The sequence below is a fragment of the Marmota marmota genome, unplaced genomic scaffold (genome assembly GCF_001458135.2).
Source record: "Marmota marmota marmota unplaced genomic scaffold, marMar, whole genome shotgun sequence".
NCBI classification, from domain to species: Eukaryota; Metazoa; Chordata; class Mammalia; order Rodentia; family Sciuridae; genus Marmota; species Marmota marmota.
The window spans coordinates 4597207-4618608 of NW_026000108.1; the positions used below are offsets into that span (position 1 = coordinate 4597207).

The window sequence follows — 21402 nt, forward strand, 5'->3', positions numbered from 1 at the left end:
GCATGGTGTTTGCATATAGCCTCTGCACATCTTGCTGTGTGCTTCACACCATCTCTAGGCCTCTTGCACTGACAGTGCTGTGGAAAGAGTCGTGACACTGTGTCATGCAGGGAACAATGACCGGGAAAAATAATCCACGTGTTCAGTGGATGCAACTTTCTTTTGAGTATTTTCCACGGCACATGGTTGAGTCTGTGGATTCAGAGCCTGGGGACGTGCAGGGTGACGGCACGTGAACCTGACACGCAGCCGCTGTCTGCCTCCACGGCTTCAGGTCTGAGAAGCTGTGGGCACACTGGAAGCTGGGGAGCATCGCCAGCCAGCTTTAAAGGGGCCGTGAGGCTGTGTGTGGTGGTGGGTAGGATTGCACACACAGCCTGGGAGCCAAGGAGATGCAGGGGACAGGGGACAGCTGGGCGTGGCCATGGGCAGGTGAGGTTCCCAGACAGTAAGAATGTAGGCTTCACAGGTTTGGGACCCAAGTGGCCCCAGGACATTAGAATGGTTAGTTGTGAGAGGGTTGATCCTCCGCAGAGCTGCGGCGTTCTCTCTGGGCACTGCAGTCAGCCTGGGCTCCTGCCACACTGTGAGCACACAGATGGTGCTCTCTGCATGCTGCAGGGAATGCCACCTACCAGCAGGTATTTATTGAGCACCTCTGTGTGCCAGGAACCGTGCTTGATGCTGGGGGTGGAGAGGATCCTGCCCTCCAGGAGTGGACGGGTGATGGACTATTAGTGAGGTGTCCAGTGTGGGAGCTGGTGACTGATGGTCCCAGCTGGCACAGCAGTGAGCACCTTCCCAGCCATGCTGTCTGCTGGCTGTGGGTGCCAGGGAGGGGCATACTGAGTCAGTCGTGGTTTTGCCCAGGGAAAGGGCAGCCCTGGAGCTGGTGGGGTGCAGTGGGAGAAGGATGATTAGTGGCTGGAACCTGAGCCAGGCCAGGGATCATGAAACGGGGCAGTGTCGTTGGATTACTGGTCCCCTGGGAGCCCGGGGACCTCCTTGGCTGCATATTCTGTCATATAGCTCTGTAAAACCTGGTGTAGCCTCTAACTTTGTGAAAATCGTCAGCTGATGAAAATACAGGTGCTCTGGCTCTTAGCAACAGAGGAGGTGAAAACACTGACTGCCGGGCTCCAGGCAGCCTGGCCGGAAGAATGCGGGCGTGTGGACGGCGTGGAGTGCGGTCTTCAGAGACACGTGGGGGCCTCCCCTGGCCAGAGTCCTCCTCCAGACAGCCACAGTTCCCTGCCCGTGGCCTGCTGGTGCTTGGCCATGGAGGGACGGGCACCCAGAGCTGAGAGACCCCACTCGGGTCCTGGGGAGCCGGTCTCCCTCAGCAGGGAAGGTACCGAGGCCTGGGTCGCAGGTGCTGCTGCGTCTCTGGTGGTGAGGAGCGGTGCGTCCTGTGGAGGAGGAGGCACGTGGGAGGAGCCCAGAGGGCAGGGGCGACTGCACCCAGCTGGGAAGCTGCTGCCAGCGACTGTGATGCCCTTGGGCAGAGCCCACCTGGCGGGTTCTGGATGCTGGGTGACGACAGTCCTGACCGGTCCTGAGAAGAGAAGCCAGGGCTGGGGCCTGGGGCAGAGTGAAGGGCAGGCCCGGTCTGCACCAGGGGCCTGTTCCTGCGACCATTTCCTGGGAGCCTGCTTGTCCTGAGGGCTTTGTGCAGTCCTCGTGGTCCCCTGGAAGTTCCCTGTTCGTCCCCGTCTCCTCGTGTCCAAACTGTCCCCCTCTCCACCTCCCCTGCTGCCTGGCGCACACATGGCCCAGCCGTCACCAAAGCTCACATAAAGCTCCCTGTCTCCTCCCCCTCAGGTGGAAAGCGTGCCAAGCCTTGCCATCCCCACCCCAGGCCATGGCAGCCTGTCCACCTGCACAGCCACGAGGGGCCCTGGGCACCCTCAGCCACGGCCAGCTCTCTGGTGACCAGGCCCATGGCCTCGCCTCTTGCATTCTGGCACATCAGACTTGCCCTCTCGCCTCTTCTGGTCAGTGTGGGCTGTGTACTGCTGACCCCCCTGACCAGCCCATCTCCCTCTCAGAGCCCAGCTGACTCCCACTTGCTCCAAGCATCTGCGCCCAACCCTGTCACTCTGCCATCGTCTGCCTGTCCTCGCCATGTGCCCTCTCATGCTGGCCAGGCTCCTGGCCTCTCTCCAGCTGCACTGGGTTTTCTGGGGATATGACCGCCTCCCCCATTTCTGGCAGAAGGTTGGGATCAGGAGCCCAGGTGAGCACAATCCCTGCACTCCTGTGGGGCTGCACACAGTAGGTGCTTCTGCATGGCTGTAGGTGGTCAGGCTGGACTTGGGGTGAGAAACTCACCATCCCCACAGAACCTAAGGACATCACCACCTGCTCATCAATGTGAGCTCCAGGGGGCTCAGACCCAGGCACTGAGAGCCCGAGGAGCAGCCTGGGCCCTGGGGCCTGGCAGGCCTGGGCTCAGGCCCACTGCTGGCCCTCCTGGACCATCAACTTCCACAAAGGCAACGTGGGGAACTTTCCCTCTCCTGAGGATACATGTGAGGGGTGGAGCACTCATTCACACAAGGGGCCTGGTAACTGACCAGGCCGGCAACCTGCTGGGGTGTTTCCCCCCTGAACAGTAGCCCTTCCGAATTTAAGGCCGGTCCTCGTAAAGCCTCCTCGTCTCTGCTGGTCAGGGTGCCAGCTCAGCCTCTGTTGAAACAGCCCCTCGCGTCCTTTAATACCAATGTCTTGAGGCGGCTGACAGCACTGGGCGATTCTTCTAGAGTTCGATGCACCTCAGAGGTAACAAATGGCCCAGGAGGCCGCAGCTGAGGACCTCTGCTTTATTTTTAGCACCCGGAGGATTTTAAAGACAGTTCAATCGATTTTTTCTCCCCTGAGCAATTCCTCACGCTGGAAGGGGCACTGCGCCAGCCTCCATCGGGAACAGATTTCTGATTCTCATTCATGGAGCGGGTTCCCACAGGCGGGCGGGGAGCTGAGGGGTGGGAGGTTCAGGACCCCGGTCAGCGCACACAGGTCTGTGGGCTTCGCCATCTTTCTGTGCAGGGAACAAAGGAAGGACCCTCCTGCTGTGCCAGGCCCTGTGCTGGGTCAAGAATGCCTGAGCTCCAACCTGGCCCCTGCTTGCTTGTAGGAGTGGTGGTCCCCCTCCTCCCCCTGTGTCCAGGGACGTGGCTTCAGTATGAGCTGGGCCATGGTGATAGTGTCCACTACCCATGTCGACAAACACGACTAAACCTGCCTCCCTTCTTCCCAGAAAGGCAGCTGATGGCACACCGTGATGGCACACTGTCCTGGGGCCTTGAGCAGGCGCAGGGTTTCCGCTCGGTGCCGCTGTCCGTGGTACTGACCCGCCCTCTGTCAGCCCTGAGCACTGGTGTTCTGAGCACAGGGCACCTGGTGCCTTAGGCAATCTCCCAGCAGCTCTGTGGCTGAGCACACAGGTTAGGAGACCTGCCCCGAGTCACTGCGGGGAGATGGCAGGGGCTCCCCCGGGGCTGCCTGCACGTGGAGCCCTAGCACCCAGCTGTCATGCCACTTGGCCTCTCCTTCACAATGACATCACCCCATGGTGGCCACTGGGGTGACTCAGAGGCTGAGCACAGCTTGTGCAGCTCCATCCAGTGACCTCTGACAGCGAGTCAGAGGGGCGTGACCTTCCCCCCCACTTGGCAGAGGTGGAGCTGAGCTCAGAGAGGTGGGCGCCTGCCAAGGCCTCTCAGGGCCCCAGGTCCCTCCAGCTGCCCGTCCAGCTCTGCAGCTGGGGCAGTGTCTCCTGGCTCCTGCTTTGGCTCCTAAGGAGAATGTGCCACCCAGGACAGAGGAGAGGCTTTGTGAAGCATGTGGCTGAGGGCGAGGACTTGGGAGAAGGGACCAGTGGCTCTGTCCTGAGTCCCATCCCTCCTGACAGGCCTTGGGGTATCTCAGGCTCCCCACTGAAGTCCCTGTGACCCCAGGCTGGAGCCCAGGCCCCCAGCCTGCTGCTCTTGGGATGGATCCTGCCACCCCCAGCCTTGCTCCAGGGCCACTTGTACCCCACCCTCCCTCACCCTGGGCATCTGCTAAGCTGCCCCCTTGCCCAGATTCCCCGCATCACCCTCTTCTCTCCTCTGGACAGAGGCCTGCTGGGCCCAGCATGGGCTTGCCCTCCCAGCTCTTAGGACCCAGGGGTCCAGCTCTGCGCCCACCCAGGTCCTCCCGGGTTGGAGGACTCTTTGCGACTTAGTTTTTGTTTTGTTTCTGTTTGTCCCCAGAGGGAGTAAAGGACTCCGGGTCGCGATTCTGGTTTAACTTTAGCCAAGTGCAAACCTTCCCATGTGTGTCATCTCATGAGACCTCATTACAGCCCTGCAGAGCCATTGTCACCCCGCCCAGGGACAAGAGGCCGGTGCGGAGAGGCTGGGCTTCTGAGAGGCCGCACAGCTGTTAGGTGGTGTCTGGTCTCTGACTCCGAGGCTGTTACACACCAGGCAAACACCAATCGCAGCCCAGGACCTTAGGATGAGACTGTGTGGGGACTAGGCCTTTAGGGAGTGACTGGGTGAAGGTCAGACCATGGGGTGGAGTGGGCCCTCCCCAGTACTGCCGGTGTCCTTCTAAAAACAAGAAATCGGGACACACGGGCACCGGGCTGTGAGCACAGTGCAGGGAGAGGGCACCTTCGTGCCCAGGAGACGGGCCTTGGGAGGACCAGCCCAGCCGGCACCTTGAGCTTGAGGTTCTGGGCTCCTTGACTAGGAGAGCCAAGCGCCTGCTGTCCAAGCCGCTGTCTGTGGCATTTTGCTGTGGCAGCGGGAGCCCGGCAGGGTGGACGTGAGGTGGCCTGAGTGCTCAGCGCACGTTTGAGGCCAGGCCATCTTTTGGAGATTTGCTGAGGAAAGCAGTTTTCCCAGGACTGCCTCCTGCGCTCCCAGTGTCCCTGATAGGCCAGCGGGGGAGGCTTTCTGTGGCCTGGCCCTGGGCAGGATGCTCCTTCCCTCCCTGCAGCTGCTTGGTTGCCATGGTAACTGTCTCCGGTGCTGAGAGCAGAGCAGGTTCCTGCCAAGGCACCTGGATGGCCACGCGTTGCTCCCTTGATCAGTGGAGCCAGAGGCCACAGATTCCCTCCCGTCCAACATCTGTCTGCACTCGGTCCTGCCTTGCTGAGGGCCCCAGCCAGTCCAGCGAGACCCAGTATCAGGGCCCTGGGGCACCGACCACAGGGAGGGCCGCCACGGGGCAGACCTGCGCCTGCTCCAGGCCAGCCCGGCCCGGCTAGCCCTGCCTCTGCCTCATGCATGGTCCTAGGCGTGGTGCTGCCCACCCAGCGCCTCCGTCTCCTGCTGGGTGGATGGGAGAGGGCAGCCCTTCCTGCAGGGCTGCAGCTTCTCTACTCCGGTGGGTGGCATTCGCTCGCTGTGTCTCCAGGCTAGTCCTCCTGGCATCTCCGCCAAGGCCCACTGGGCGTGACTGGAATGGCCGCACTGCCCTGGCCTGCACGGGTGACGTCCTCACCGTTCTCACTTAGCTCTTCACCAGAACCAACCGGGAACCTTTCCTCATCTCACGGCCTCGCCCCACTGACTGTTGGCAGATTCACCCGTGGAGTGGAGAGTGTGCCAAGGCTAGAGGACTGAGAGCCAGGGATGTGGGGACCCCTCTCCCACATGTCACCAGCCTCATGATGCCCTCCATGCTCGTGTGACCCTGGATGGGTCTTCTGATAATGCAGAGCCCCTGACCGCAGGAGACAGAGGGCTTCTATAAAGGTCTCTGCAAACCCGTAGAAGGCCGTGTGACCAGGTGCCCCGTGTCCTTGCAGGAGAGCCAGGAACTTACTCTTGGGTGGAGTGCACCCCATTTCTGAGCTCCACTGATTCTCTTAGCTGCAGCTTAGGGTCCACAGGGTGGGCTGAACAGCCAGGGCATCCACACAGCCACCAACCTGCAGGGTGACGAGGCCTCATCCTGGGGACAGGGGGTGCACTCACCCTCCCAGGGCTGCGCGCGACACCCGTCCTCATCTCTCCCAGCTCCTGGCAGCTGTCAGTCATCCTTGGAGCTGCATCACTGGACCCCGGCTCATCTTGGCAGGGCCTCCCCCTCTGGTGACTGTCCTCTGTGTCTCATGAGGATGCTCGTGTTGGATTTAGGGCCCACCTGGGTAATTCAAGGTGATCTCATCTCGAGATCTTGAATAACATCTGCAAAGACCCCCTTTCCAAATAAGATGACTCTACCACTCTCTAGGGGTTATGGACACCTTTTGGGGGGCCATCCTCAGCCCAGGGCTCTGGAGAAAATAATTGCTCAGTCGAGGAGGGGACTTTACCCACTGTCCTTCTCGTCCTGTCTGTGTGACCTGCTCCTCTCTCCTGAATCTTCCTGTGCCCCACAACTTTTCTTGTAGGGAATATGATTCTTAGCTGCCAAAGAGTGATGGGGAGTTAGTCAGAGCCCCCCGGACAGCTGGAGCGGAATCAGGTGGGAAAGCGGAGGGGCTCTCAATGCACCTGATTATGCCCCTTCCCAAGGGAGGCCCATCCTGAGGCGGGCCTTGAACAGCAGGGTCCCACACGTGGGTTCACACAGCCGCTCAGGAGCTGAGGAGGGGCCAGGGTTCATCCTCTAGAGGAAAGGGCATTCCCTGCTCACGCCCACCCCTCGTTCTGCAGACATGGAGACAGGCTGCAGGGCAGAGGTGAGGTTCCCATGTGGCAGCCTGCTCCGGAGACAGCCAGGCCCTGATGCCCAGCCCAGGGCCTCTGGCTTCTGACCTGGTTGCCCAAAGCTAGAGCCATCCAGGTGGTTGCTGTGGCCTGCACACGCGTGGCCGTGCGGGCGAGTGGAGGCTGCCCTTGCTGGGCCCTGGGGCTTCTGCCACGGCACCTCCCTGACCAGGAGCCCACTGTCAGGCCTGTCCTGGGGGATTAAATGAAATTCAGCAGGGTTGGCATCCCTTCTCAGTCATTAGCTCCGTCACATACCCAATGGCTTCCATGAAGAGTGAGGCAGCAGGACCTGGGGGTCCAGGGACCTGGTGGCCCCAACCCAGTGGGATGCCCACGGCCTGTAGGACACCATGCTGCCCAGAGTCACTGGCTTTGGCTTCAGAGGGCAGCACTGCCCATTGGCTCCAGGGCCCTGCTCAGAGGGCTCCCAGGTCCTGGCCATGGAGACCAAGCCCGCTCACAGAGTTGCCTTACAGTGTCCACTGTGCCCAGCATCCTTTGCAAGGGCAAGATTCTCCCCAGGTGCTCTGGCTGTGACAGCCACTGTCCTGGGCCACTGAGAGACCCAGGCTTTGGGGCCTGCGACTCCCCAGCCTGCACATAGGCACAAGTTGGAGCTGGCCCAGAAAGGAAAGAGGTGCTTTCCCTACAGGAGACCCCGATGCCATGGGCAGAGGGGAAAGGAGCTGGGGGAGGGGACAGAGGCCCACAGGCTTGGTTTCAGACACAGTTAGAGTGACAGAGATGTTGAATCCTTCACCAAGATGAGTATGTAATAGATGCACAACAAAATCTCCTTCTGCTCAACAATGGTAGGGGCTGGGAGCCACTGGGGAGAGGGCTCAGGGTGGGAGGGAGGCAGTGGGCCCAGCTTTGCAAGGAAAGTGGACACCGCATGAAAGGGGGGCAGCAGGCACTGCCCCATGCAGCTCTGTGGCTCAGGGGCCTCTGCTGCGGTGTTGTCCAGGGGTCCTGGGAACAGAGGTGCACAGCCTTGTCCTGGGGGCCTTGGGGACAGGGAAAGGCGGAGCAGCCAGGGTGCCGTTGCTGCCCTTCCTTGACCTTGCCCCCAGACATCGTGGACATCAAGCCGGCCAACATGGAGGACCTCACGGAGGTGATCACGGCCTCGGAGTTCCACCCCCACCACTGCAACCTCTTCGTCTACAGCAGCAGCAAGGGCTCCCTGCGGCTCTGCGACATGCGGGCGGCAGCCCTGTGTGACAAGCACTCCAAGCGTAAGTGCCACCCCAGGCCCTGGTCCATCCTGGCACACAAAAGAGAGAGAGCGAGGTATTCCATCCATGCAGGCTATCGAGTTTGAGAATAAAAAATCCTGGAAATTTTTAAAATACAGAATTAACTGTAATAGAAAATCTGCATGAACCTCATAAACCACTAATCAAAAGGAAATAGACCTTTAAAAAAAAATTCTCAAAAAAGACATTAGAGNGCAGAGGCGGGGGGGCGAGCTGCACGGCCCGTCCTGGAGCTGGGGGCGGCCGGAGTGGGCCGGGCTGTTCTGCTGGTCCTGCTGCCCAGGAGCCGCCCAGCTCCAGGGTCTGGGACTCTAGGGCCAGGGCCAGGAGACGCAAAAGTGAAGGAGATGCTGCTGTAATGGCACCTCCTCGGGGGCCCTCCCCTGACGCCACACAGGGCCAGGACCCTGCTCTGCCCATCCTGGGCCGCATCCTTTTCCCTTGCAGAGCTCCCTGGGGGCTGCTCCCTCTTCCCCTGCAGCCCGAGCCCCTCAGAGGCTGGGTGTGGAATGTGTGGCCCCCTCATCCTGGAGCCCCCCAGAGGGTGCCCTGGAGGAGGCCCAGGGGAACAAGCCCTCAGCAAGACAGCCACCACGGCCCACCTTCAGAACACTCGGCTGAGCCTGGCCCCCAGAACTGAGCATGGGGGGCTGGGCTGCCTGGTGCTGGCTGTGGCCCCAGTTGCCACATGGTCTCCAGAGGCCCCTGGAGGCAGGATCAGGCTCCCTTCCTGTGGAGTAGCAGGCTGCACCCCTGCTGGGAGAGCAGGGGCCGTGTCCCTCTGGTCCACCTCCCCATCCATCCCCAGTGCCTATTAACAGTGTCTGGAAAGACACACTTCCTGAGTGAGTGAGGCCAGTCGGTGGCTGGTGGAGGGTGGGTCACACTCTCCCCTGGGTGCACGTGTCATGGGTAGTCAGTGTGGATCCTGTCTCCGCCCTGGGGACTCAGGCTCAGGCGCTGAAGCCTCCTGTCCCCTCTCCCTCCCTGAGCTCTGTCGCTTGCTCCTGGCCACCACCACTCTCCTCCAGGCCTGCCCACGCTCCATGCCGCCAGGGGCTTGCGTCTGAGTTAGGGAGACAGTGAACACGTTCCTAGGCCACAGTGTCAAGTTCAGGGACAGAAGCCAACGAGGGTACGGCAAGACAGACCCCGACGGAGTGAGCCGCGGGAGTGGGGAGAAGGTGGTCCTGAGCAGGGCTGTGCGGGGCAGAGGCAGGAGGCCAGAGGGAGCGCGGGAAGGAGGGCAGGAGGCGAATCAGAGTAGAGCAGGGGCAGGTGGCTCAGGCCACCGCCCGCAGGTCAGGCCAAGGGTGAGAGGTCAAGTGTGCTCCAAGTGAGATGGGCTGCGCCGGGCCTGGGACTCCCAGGCTCAAGCGGTGGTGAGGGGGGTTGGCCTGGAGAGGTGGCAGGCCACCTGTGAGTGGGACATCTGCACACTAGGCTCCCGGGAGCACGGTCCAGCAGGCAGCCAGACGTGAAGGCCTGGAGGCCAGGGAGAGGCCTAGGCCTTTGAGATATCAGTGTGTGGACAGGACAGAGGGGAGGCCAGAGGCCACCTGAGGAGTGTGGGCAGTGCTGGCCCACAACCAGGCCCAGATGGAGCTGTCCCCTGCTCTGCCACAGGGGACAACCCCAGGGAGCAGCTTAGCGCAACACAAGTTTATTCTCTTCTGCGCGCAGGTCGGAGTGTGACACCACGGCCTCCTTGCCCCAGGTCGGGTGTCACCAGGGCAGGGCTGGCTCCTCCACAGGCTCTGGGAGAGGAGCCCTTCCCTGCTCTCACCAGCTTCGAGAGGCTGCCCCCAAACCCTCTCCAAAGCCACTCTGCCTCCCTCTTTGCCTTATGAAGGCCCTCTGGTCACACTGGGCCCACTGGGGCACTGCAGGTGCATCCCCACCTCAAGGTCACTGACCAGTGGCCTGAACTTGCCGAGCACCACAGCAGTCCACAGAGTCTGAGCATCGGGGTGCCAGCAGGCTGGGCCGCCACCTGTGCCCACTGCTGCTGCCTCAGCCCCGCATCCCCCGAGCCTGGCCTGTGCTCAGCTCTGCCTCAGAGGGCACAGAGTAAGACGGGAACAGACGGGTCCAGGCCCCGACTCCCTCGGAACCACGTGGAGGGAAGCCGAGGCTCCGGGGCACATCCTTCCTACAGGACAGGAGCTGACACACCCCGTGTCCAGGACAGCAAAGGGCTACTCGGTGACGTGGACACCTGCATTATGGAGCCCTGCTCGGTCACCTTGTTCTGATATTGTTTTAGAGGATTTTTAAATGATGTGGAAATGCTCCTGTGAGGAGGTTCAGTGGGGGACAAAAGGGCAACGAGCGCTTGGCCAGAGAGGGAAGCAGGGGAACCCTGGAAAGGACGGGGCCAGGACAGGCCACTGGCCACCGAGCACGGTTGACACGCTGTTCCTGTTTTTCTCTCTGTTGGTGTTTAACAGGTTCAAACCTTGAATCAGCGAACGTGGGTGGGAAGGGGGCACAGAGGGGCACAGAGACTCTTGGTGCCATGCTGCTCCATTGTTGTGGGGGGTGGGTGGAAATCAGAGCCCCTAGGCTTCCGCAGCCCGTGTCACCCTGGTCCCCCGGGTGTGCGGGAGCACCTGTGTGCTTCCTGAGCTGGGCTAGAAGCATGGATTCCGGCCGCGTGACCGCTGAGCTCCTGGTGGTGAGCCAGCCTGGTCTGAGTCACAGGCAAACCTGAGAGTAGGAGGCACGGAGCTTTCTTTTCCATGACTCAATCCAATTTTCGTTCTCGCCCCATCCTCCAGGGCTGCAGGGAGCATTGCTTTGGGGCCCTGGCAGACCCTTCCCCATAATGCACTAGGTTCCGAAGAGCGAGGTGTTCAGGGAATGATGTGGGTCTTCCGGAACATTGGTTGGCAGGGTGCTTGGTGACATGTGGCCAGGTGCCCCCGGAGACATCCCTGTGGCCTGTTTTCTGGCTGCCCATGACTTCCTGGGAGCATCCTGGTGTCCAGGCCCCTCCTGGCCTGTGGACAGGCGGCCATGTGCACATTGCTGGTTTTATATAGGCCTCTGTGCATGCTCCTAGGTGAAGTTGGCCTTTAATTTTCTTTCCCTATTCTTTGCCCAGTTTTGTTAAGGTTATTTGATTTCCTACAGCGATCTGGGTAGCTCTGTCTTCCTCTTTCTGGAAATTGGTAGAGTAAACCTGCCCCTGGCGTCTTCATGAAGCTCACGTATGAACCTATCCAGGGATTGAACTCAGGGGCCCTTGACCACTGAGCCCCATCCCCAGCCCTGTTTTGTATTTTATTTAGAGACAGGGTCTCACTGAGTTGCTTAGCAGTTCACGTTGGTGAGGCTGGCTTTGAACTCTCGATCCTCCCGCTGCAGCCTCTGGAGCCACTGGGATTACAGGTGTGGGCCACTGCACCTGGCTGACTCTAATGTCTTTTTTGAGAATTTTTTTTTAAAGGTCTATTTCCTTTTGATTAGTGGTTTATGAGGTTCATGCAGATTTTCTATTACAGTTAATTCTGTATTTTAAAAATTTCCAGGATTTTTTATTCTCAAACTCGATAGCCTGCATGGATGGAATACCTCGCTCTCTCTCTTTTGTGTGCCAGGATGGACCAGGGCCTGGGCATGCCAGGCAGCCTCTACCTCTGGCCACAGCCTCAGCCCCGGGAGCTTTCTCTTCAGATCTGGTGACAGGCTGGTTCCTGCTCTAGACGCCTTCTCAGCTCGCTCTCCTCGTCTCATTTAGTTTGCCGTAAATGCGGGGTGAGGGCTGGGTGTCGCCCCGCTGCCTGCTGTGACCAGGCCGTGCATGGTCCTGAGGCAGGGAACTAAGCAGGCAGCTGATTCCTGATTGGCAGTGGTGGTGGCTGTTTTTGATCAGAACACAAATGATTGTTACTTTAGCTAACGTTTTTAGACCTGGAGATGGACTAGCTCCTGACTCCCACTTGTATCTGTTTGTCCACTTACTGCTCAAAACTCAGCTTGGGAGCGACCCCTCAGGGAGACATGCTCATGTCATCACTTCCTAACAGGACAAACCTGCGATTTTCATTCACACTGTGACCGGAGTCCTGGACCACTTGTGGGTGTTTATTTCCGCGTCAGACAGATGAGGAAACCAAAGGTCCGAGAAGCACAGTAGCTTCCTAGACCCTCCGCATCGAGGTGGGAGGGCGCTTGGGCTGCCCTGCTCTCTGGTACATGGCTCCAGCTTCTCTCCGCACTAGAAACCAGGGTCTTTTGTCTGCTAGGCGATGTGGCAGGGTAGCCATGGAAACAACCCTCTGTGAGTCCTCAGAATAGACAGTTATTTCTGCATTTGACAGCATAGCTGCGGAAGGGGTGGGGCGGGCCTGGAGCAGAGGCTCCGCAGAATGGGTGGTGGCAGTCCAGACCCTTGGTGGGACCAGACCTCATGCCCAGCTGGTAGTGGGCACAGGGAGAACCCCAGCTCATGTTGCTGACAGCTTGGGGCACAGCCCGCGCTGCTCCGGGTGGGCGTCCATCAAGTCCCGGAGCTGCCCGGAGGAGGGCAGGGTGGTGCATCTCACCGATGGAGCTGGGGGTCATCCCACCCCCGCTGCTGCCACAAGAGCCTGGGAGGCTGCTCTTTCCTCTGTGGCTTGAAACAACACAGCTCTAGAGGTCGGGGAGTTGGAGGCCGGCGGCACGGGTTCCTAGGGCCTCGGGCGGAGTCCGTCCCCAGCCTCCAGGGTCCTTGCCTTCCCCATCCCGTGGCTCCCCTCACCCTCCTCTGTGCTCTGTCTCTCCTCCCTCTCTTCCTCTGCCGTGAGCTTCCTGCCTCCCTCTCAGAGGTCCCTGTGTCGTCACAGGGTGGAAATCCAGGATCCCTGCCTTCAGATCCTTTCTCCGTGTGCACAGGCTCCCGGGAGCAGAGAGCAGACATCTTTAGAGGCTGCTGCCGCCTACCACGTTAAGGCATCGGGAGGTTAGGACGTTGGCCCAGGTCACACAGTCAGGTGGATCCCTGTCTCCTGCCACCAGCCGCAGCTCCTTCTGACTCCCCAGAAATGCTGAAGGCTGAAAACTCAGGGGAATTGTGGGTGAGCCAGGCTCACCTGGCGGGGCTGCGTGGGGGCTCCCAAGGCGCATCCCTGACCCTGCACATGGAAGCAGAAAAGCCAGATGGCCTGTCCCCCCAGCAGTCTGGGGGCAGAGTCAGACCCAGCTGCCCCCAAATGGGAGCAGCCAGTGCTCAGGCCCTGCAGCTGGATGCTGAGGCTGGTGAGGCAGAGAAGTGGGCCCGTGGGAGGGGAGGCCAGGGGCACGGGTGGAGGAAGTCCCACATGGACAGGCTTCACGGGGAGAGCGTCCCTTACTCTGAAGGGACAGAGCCACAGGGTGCCTGAGTGTTCGGCAGGCTCCCCCTGGTGGCCAAGTGGAGAACAGACTAGGAGTGAGGTTGGAAACTGGGGACCAGTTGGGGGCTAGCCTGTTAGCACGGGGCAGAGACGCAGTGCTCAGAGCATGGTGGGCTGGCCCAGGAGGAGAGGGTCACGTCCTCTCCTCACGAGCCTGCTGGAGCCATGGGTTGGGTGGAGGCAGGCTGGAGGGTCTGGGGATGGCTGTCTGGAGACGAGGCTCCTGCCGTGTGGAGGAGATGGGGAGACCAACTGACGTGCAGCAGGGACCAGCAGGCATCACGGGTGAGCAGCCCTTGGTCTCCCTCAAGGTGGGGAGAGGCCTCTGAAGCCACAGCAGTGCCCAGCCTAGGGCAGGATCCTGTCAGGCCACCCTTGCGATCCGGTGCTGGACGTCACCAGTAGGAGGCAGCAGAGGGCAGCACTGGAGAGTAGATCTGGGTTCAGAGTCACCACTTTCTCCAGCTCTGACCCCCCCGGCCTGGTTTTCAGTGTCTGCCTGGGTTTTCTTGGCTATAAAATGGGGGATAATTAGGGTATCAATTTGATACTTTAATTCAGGGATTAGATGAGGTAATATAAGGGAAGACTTCACAGAATCTGACACAGGATAAACGTGTCACTGTTCCCACAAATGAGCCCTTTTAGGTGCCGGTTCTTCCTCTGCTGGGTGATAGCTGGGCCAGTGCCTGTTATGTTTGGTTGTAGGTCTGACAAATGAACAAATGACCTACAGACAGACAGCTGGGCCCAGGGTGGAAACAGTCTCCTGGCCCTCTGACCCATGGGCTGGGCACTCCAGTGACAGTGACCGACTCTCTCTGCAGTCTTTGAGGAACCCGAGGACCCCAGCAACCGCTCCTTCTTCTCGGAAATCATCTCCTCGGTGTCAGACGTGAAGTTCAGCCACAGCGGCCGCTACATGCTCACACGGGATTACCTCACGGTCAAGGTCTGGGACCTGAACATGGAGGCGAGGCCCATAGAGACCTACCAGGTGGGTGCCACCGCCTGAAGACCTCAGGCCGCTCCACAGGTGGGGTCCCACAGGAAATGTCGCTGCACCTGGGGCCTCGGTTTTGAGGAGGAGATGGTGAAAACGAAGATGGACTTCAGGCTGGGTCTAATGCGGGGTGCAGGGTGCACCCCTCCTCCAGCATCTGCAGTCCTCCTGCTAAGTGAGGAGAGCGTTGCCCTCCCCCGGGAGCAGCCGGGGCAGGGAGCGGGCAGGGGAGCGGGGAGCGGGCAGGGAGTGGGCACGCCTCTAGGCCTCAGCACAGGGCTGTGGGCCCGGTGCAGGGTGAGAGCCGGCGCCTCCCTGGGAAGGGTGTGCGTGTGTGTCCTTCCTCCCACGGTCCATGCAGAGCCTGTGGGTGGGCGGCCAGCTTCACGGGGTGCTAGACTCGCACGTGGAGCTGCGGGGGCAGGCTTCCTGGAAGAGGAGGCATTTGTACTAGACCTGGAGGCATGAGCAGGATTTGGTCATGCAGATGTAGCCAGAAAACACCCACCAGAAGCCCAGCTGGATCCTCATGGCGTCACCTGGGATGAGTGCATGGGGTGTCACATCTGCCACACATGGGGTCACCTCCATTCCTTACTGCCCCTATGAAGAGGGTGTTGTCAGCCCTCCTGCAGAAAGGGAAGCCCGAGCTCTAAGGGGCTGGGGTACGAGGGAGGCGACCCTGATTCAGTGACCCACACCCGGCTCCCTCGCAGAGGCCTGGGAGGGGCGTGTCTTGTTAGGCACAGGGGTGGGGACTGGGAAGGAGCACAGAGCTCAGAAGACAGGGCACTCCGAGGCTGAGCTGGGCCGTGTGAGCAGTGCCCCTGGAGGCCACGTGCCCATGGAGCATCTCCTGGTGACGGCCTCTTATTTGGCCACGGGTGAGGTACTGAGCCCCCACTCCACCCCCACTGCACACCCTGGACAGGGATAGGCTCTTCTGTGTCCCTCTAGAAATAGCAGAGGCTATGGGACAGGGACAAACCATGCCTTTCATGACCCTGTGGTCAGTGCAGACCCGTGAAGCACACGCCTCGATTTCAGGCGCTTTGAGAGGGGGGTGTGGAGTCTCTTGTGGGTCTCAGACCGGCTGGGGACACAGCACATGACGAACCATGTGCCAGGCTTCGTGGGGAGCAGGGTCCCTTGGGCCACCTGCAGCACCTTGCAAACAGGGCTCTTTCTCTCCACCACGAGGAGTCTGGGGAGGGCAGCCCAGGAGCGGCCAGTTCCTGTGATGTCGTCCCTGTCCCTGCTCTCACCTGGCCCTCCTCTCACCAGGTCCATGATTACCTTCGGAGCAAGCTCTGTTCCCTGTACGAGAATGACTGCATCTTCGACAAGTTTGAATGTGCCTGGAACGGCAGTGACAGGTGAGCCCAGCCTTGGCCGCCCTGCATGTGGCAGGAGTGTTCTCGACCTGCAGGAGCTCAGCGGGCGACTGGGGCGATTGGGGCAACCGTCCGGGGTGGACACGCCTCGCTGAGTGAAGGTGTCGGTGCGAGGCCACACCCTGGGGCCATCACGCGTGATGGCTGAACCCTAGTGCCTTTTCTCCATGAGGCAGAAGCATATGCCACCTGGTCACTGCCATCTGTCCACACCTATGGGCCCCAAGACGGCCTCACTTCTCTACAGCAGTGACCATTGGTCCACCTGGCCCCTGCTCCCGCCATCATTGTGGCCACCATTGGCCGCAGCCCTGAGCAGGCCTTCCATTATCCATCCATGCAGTGGGGAGAAGGGGCGGGGTCCAGGGGCATGGCCCAGCTTGTCCACTCACGTGGGTGGCCCCTGCCACACACCTCCTACTGGGCAGTCGGCCCCCTGAGCTGCTGAGGGCTGCCATGCTGCTGTAGTCCTGGAAGGGGCTGGGCTGTGACCTGCTGTGGCTTTGGACACAGGGCTGGGAAGAGTGCTGGACAGCGACTGGACCAGGGCTAGGAGGAAGCCACAAGGAGGCAGGCCTGGCCCCAGGTGGGCGGAGCCAGTGGTAACAGGAGCCCCTGGGCCTGCTGATGTCCTGGGGCAGAGCTGCCTGCAGGGCCTCCGACCAGAGCTGTGTGCAGTGGCCAGCCCGGTAGTCACAGGGGGTCCACTGAAGGACGCATAGAAAGCCAGGATGGCCCCCCCAGGACCCTCTCTGGCCTGTGGACTGACCCCACCCCGAGGAGGTGGGAGTGCTCAGACCCTCCTGTCCTGTGGCCCTCCCACACTTGGGGACTCCCTGGTGAACCCTGGGAGGTGCAGTGAGAATCTCAGGAGAGGGACTTGGTGCTGAGCTACTAGGCATGTCCTTCCTCCACACGGGCACCAGGGGGCGCTTGTGACCTGGCGACGTCTGCACCCAGAGCCAGAAGTGCTGAGCTCCAGTGGCTGGTGCGTGGCCTCTGGGGCTCAGCTGTCCTGTTCCCCACCCAGCACTTCCTGTGGGGTGCACCTTTCAGGCCAGCTGTCCCGGCCCTGGTGGTCCCCACCCATCCCTGCTTCCTGCTCCCGCCCCCAGGAACCCGCCCTGAGTGCTCTGCTCCTGGGCGGCTCCTCCTGGCTTCCTGCAGGAAGCCCTGGGGTCCTCCCATGCCCCCCCGTAGCCCCCTGGGTGTTCCTCTCCTGTCCTGCCACCTACACGGGCTTTCCCATGGCCTCTGTCCTCTTGGCCTCCTGACCAGGACTAGACGGAGCCCTGAGGTGGGGTGGGCTGGGGTTCAGTCCGAGTGCAGCCCTCATTCAGCCAAGGGCTTATCGCATTTCTGGGGCACAGAGGCACCGGGCCACCTCTGAGCTTGGCCTGCCGGTGGCTGGGATCCCATGCTGCCCTTTGGGACTTCGGGGGCTCAGGGAGAAGCTATGCTGCCCCAGGACCCCATTCTTGCACAATGAAGCAAAATCAAGCCCACGGCCCGCAGCCGTGCTCCCTGGCTAATGGGAAGCTGAGCCCCCACTGGACAGAGGGGCAGTGAGGAGCTGCTGGTGCCACATTTTGTGTTGGGCGACAGCCCTGCAGTGACCCACCCATTCCAGCAAGGCACACGGTGGCTTCCTCTGGAGAGTGCCTTGTTAAGTCGCTGGGCCCCTGAGTCTGCCCACCTGGAAAGTGACACTAATAAAGCCTGGCCGTCCATGGCTATCTTGTGAGCCCTGGCCGGGTGGCTCATCTGCGACTGTGCACACAGTTGGCAGGCCTGTGTTCTCCCTGGTCACCCGTGGGAGAATCCTGCTGCCCTCTGTGACAGCTCCAACACATTCCTGTCCCTGAAGCCCTCTGCAGCCTGTCCTCTTGGAGCATCTCTGGTTGCAAGGCTCGGACAAGCCTCGTCTCCCTGGAGAAGTGCAGCAGGGCTCCCCAGGGCTGGCCGCATCCTGGGGACCTCTCTTCTTTGTCCTGCCCACGTCTGCCCCCCTGCCTCCCCTCTGCCCTTCCTCCTCCCTGCTGGGATGACAACCCCCAACAGTCCCCCTTCCATCACCTTCACAGCCCCCACCCCTCTTCCAGAGTGACACAGACACAGCCACTTTCTGAGGTCCCAGTAAGGCATGAAATGACCCTTAATCTGCCTGTCCCTCCCTCTCCCTTTCTCTCTCTGCCCCTCTCTCCTTTTCTTCCTCCCTATCTTCCTCCCCCACTTCTCTCCCTGGTGACTCCCCCTCCTCTTGCCACAGGCCTGCAGGTCACAGGTGACGCGAAACCCTAAACCTACCAGTCCCAGAGCACTGCACTTCCCCTGTGGTACCCTTGGAACCTTCCAAAACTATCCATAAGTGCTTGTTCCTCAGACTCCTCTGGTCACCACTGGCATGTGCTCTCATTGAGACCCTGAGTGAACCCTCACCAGGTGGGCCTGGGTGCCCCAGGGACACCCACAGAGGAGCCTCCTGTGGCTCACTGCCCACCTTGTCCCTCAGAGCCAGCTGGGTGGAAGGGAGGTGACAGGCAAGGCCTCCACTGTGGCACAGTCCTCCCATGAGAAGGAAGCCTTGATAAGAGAGACATGTCCCCTGCAGCCTGGGTATACCATCATCCAGGGCCATGGGCCAGGTTCCTGAGCCCCACGGGACGCCCGTCCTGTCCCCGCACGGTGCTTGGGAGGAGCTTGCCTCAGAAGCACAGCTCGGCCTCCAAGAGGAGAGAGCCCTGTGGGGCCAGCACCTCCCGGGGGGTGCAGGCCAAACCTCTGCACCCCTCATGGCTCTTGGAGGCCCCTCCTCCTCTCCAGGTACCTCCCCACACACAGCTGCTCTGGCCTCCCCTGGGCCCAGGCCTGCGCACTCTCCCCTCCAGGGTCTTACTCTGTGTGTACTCTTAGCAGTTCCCTCCGCAGGCAGAAGTCCTAGTTAGGAGAGGGGAGAGGACAGGGGGCGTGGAGAGTGCAGACCCTCATCAGGGAGCTGGAGACACAGGGGCACTGAGCCTCTTGCAGCCTCTCTACAGCTATGGCTCCTGGGAGCAGGGCGCCTGGGCCTGAGGAGGCGGGTGGGAGGTCCAGAGGCCTTGCCCAGCTGAGTGCCTGGCCCGGCCGCCTCAGTGTCCTTCCCTCTGCAGTTGCAAGTTTTAGGGCTGCCTGGCCTGCACCCAGGGGAATGCCCAGAGGGGGGTTTCTGCTATGTTGGGGTCTCGGCCCCTGCCCCAAAGTCTGCGTAGTGATAGCAGCTGAGAGGCGCAGAGGAGACCTAGGGAAAGGTGGCGGGAGGCAGGGTGGCTCTTTCCAGGGACGCTGGCCACGGTGGGGTGCTCGCTCTCCCCCACCACTGACCCCTCTTGTCCCGCAGTGTCATCATGACGGGGGCTTACAATAACTTCTTCCGCATGTTTGACCGCAACACCAAGAGGGACGTGACCCTGGAGGCCTCGAGGGAGAGCAGCAAGCCCAGGGCCGTGCTCAAGCCGCGGCGCGTGTGCGTGGGTGGCAAGCGGCGGCGGGACGACATCAGCGTGGACAGCCTGGACTTCACCAAGAAGATCCTGCACACGGCCTGGCACCCAGCCGAGAACATCATCGCCATCGCGGCCACCAACAACCTCTACATCTTCCAGGACAAGGTCAACTCCGACATGCACTAGCACACAATGCCCTGGCTGTCCCAGCCCGACTCTTGCAGATTGTCCCCGACCTTCAGCAGCAGTGCAGGAGGGAGGTCAACTCCAGAGGTGGCCATGGGGGACACGGGTGACTTGGGCCTGTTCCCCCCAGTTTCCCTAGACTAGCGTCGTGATGATGACCATTTAAGAGAAGAAAGGACTCAGGGCCACAGGTGGTAAAATGGGCGTGACTGCCGAGTCTCACTTCAGGGTCCCTTCATTCAGGAACCTTCCTGCCTCGGCCTGCGGTCTTTCCACATTTTTAGAACTTTTCATGTGTCTGGGTTAATTTTTCATGCCCGCAGGTCCTTCCAGGAGGAGCAGGAGCTGGTCCCTGATCTGGCTCTGGGGACGTCGGGCTCTTTGGACTGTGAATGGAGCAGCTTGCCCGTCTCAGACGGTCCCACCTGGGTCTCAGGTGGCGAATTCCTGCTGAGACTTTGCAGATGCAGGCTCTGTGCTCTGGTCTCTGAATGGTCGTGAGCCCAGGCCAGCTGGTCCGGATTCCTGAGACGAAGCGTGGGCCTGGCACCCTCTCCTCATCATCTGCCTCTGCCCAGCAGAGCGGCTGTTGCTTCTGGGAGTGGCACAAGCCAGAGGTGCACCTGGCCTGAGCTGCGGCACCTCCACCTCTTCCCTCCACACTCATGGACGTTTTGCCTGAACAGACGCTGGCTGCAGCCTGTGGACTGTATTATTCCTCTCTCGACCTCGAGGTGGGTGTCTGTTCATTTCCTCCACAAGCAGAACTGCTCCCGAGTGCCCTGCTGCAAGGGGCTGTGGGTAGGGATAAAGGTGAGCGGTACCATCCTCTTTTGTACATGGGGACACCGAGGCTCTGAGCAGACAGGCCAGTTGCCCAAGGCAGGCACCCACTAAGTGGTAGGGTCAGGGATCCCTCTGGGTCTTCTCACAGGCTCTTTATGGGCCACCATTCTGATGGAAGGTTCTGGAAGGGGACACCTCTCCATCTTATGAAGAGGAGAGTAGGCATCTGTGTGACAGGGAAGATGGAGAAGCTGGTGGCTGCTCTCTCTGGGTGGCGAGGTTGTGAGCTGTTCCTCCACGGACTCTGGGCTCCACCTGGGACGTACCTGCTCCTCCTCCCAAAGACAGGACCATGCATGTCGTGACCATTAGGATATTTTCTTTGAGGATCACACACAGTCCCAGAGGACACTCAGAGGATGTCAACCCTGCTCTGCCAAGACCAGAGCCCTGACCTGCAGTGTCCTCCCGTGGAATTCGGCAGGACCATGTGGCTGGGCATCTCCATTGAGAGAGCAGGGAGCAGCGGGAGCCGGCCGAACCCAGCTGCATCCCTTACGACTTGGACCGCAACCCAGGAAACAGACTCCGCTGGGGTCTCAGTGCATTACGGAAAACGTGTGTGTGTGTGAAAGCACAAAACGCATGTCCTCTCACTTCCAGCCATGTTATTCACACACAGAAATGGGTCCACTGGTCTTTCTTTTACTTTTTTTTTTTTAACAATGTGAATGAAGAATGTTTGTTTATATGTCACTACAAAATCCAGGCAGCCTGGACAGTATTATATGTACATATTTATCCTAATTCAGTTTAACAATCGAAGGATCAGGTGACCTTCCTGCCCTGTGAAGAGGTTCGAGAATGTGGTGAGTGTATAGTGATCTGTGGACGCCGAAGCCCAGCACTCAGCTGGGGGACCTTGGCCTCCTTCCTTGAAGCCTGCCTTTGAAGCTAGCAGTCACTGTCCAGCCACAGGGTTAACATTGACCTGATCTTCATCTTCAAAGGGGGTTCTTAAGTGCAGTTCCTCCGTCCTCACTTCTTCGGTTTTAAACTTTGGGTACCAAACCAAAAAGAAGAGAAAGACAGAAAAAGATCGTCTTGGAAGAAAAGTCTGTCTTTGGGTCCCGGGAAGATGCCCCTGCCTGAAGCAGACTGTGGCTCACAGAGCGTGTGCAAGAGGCGGCGGGGGGGG

At 60.3% G+C, this 21402-nt stretch overlaps 1 protein-coding gene across 1 annotated transcript in view; it reads left to right on the top strand.

Annotated features, from left to right (window-relative positions):
• The window catches only part of Ppp2r2c (protein phosphatase 2 regulatory subunit Bgamma), a 100789-nt gene extending 79519 nt beyond the window's left edge, over positions 1-21270 (top strand). Inside the window, exons 7-10 of the mRNA XM_048783971.1 lie at positions 7787-7951; positions 14181-14350; positions 15641-15732; positions 19127-21270. Of these exons, the coding sequence (XP_048639928.1) occupies positions 7787-7951; positions 14181-14350; positions 15641-15732; positions 19127-19418 (719 nt within the window). The 3' untranslated portion in view covers positions 19419-21270. The remainder of the gene's footprint in view (positions 1-7786; positions 7952-14180; positions 14351-15640; positions 15733-19126) is intronic.
• The last annotated feature ends 132 nt before the right edge of the window (positions 21271-21402 follow it).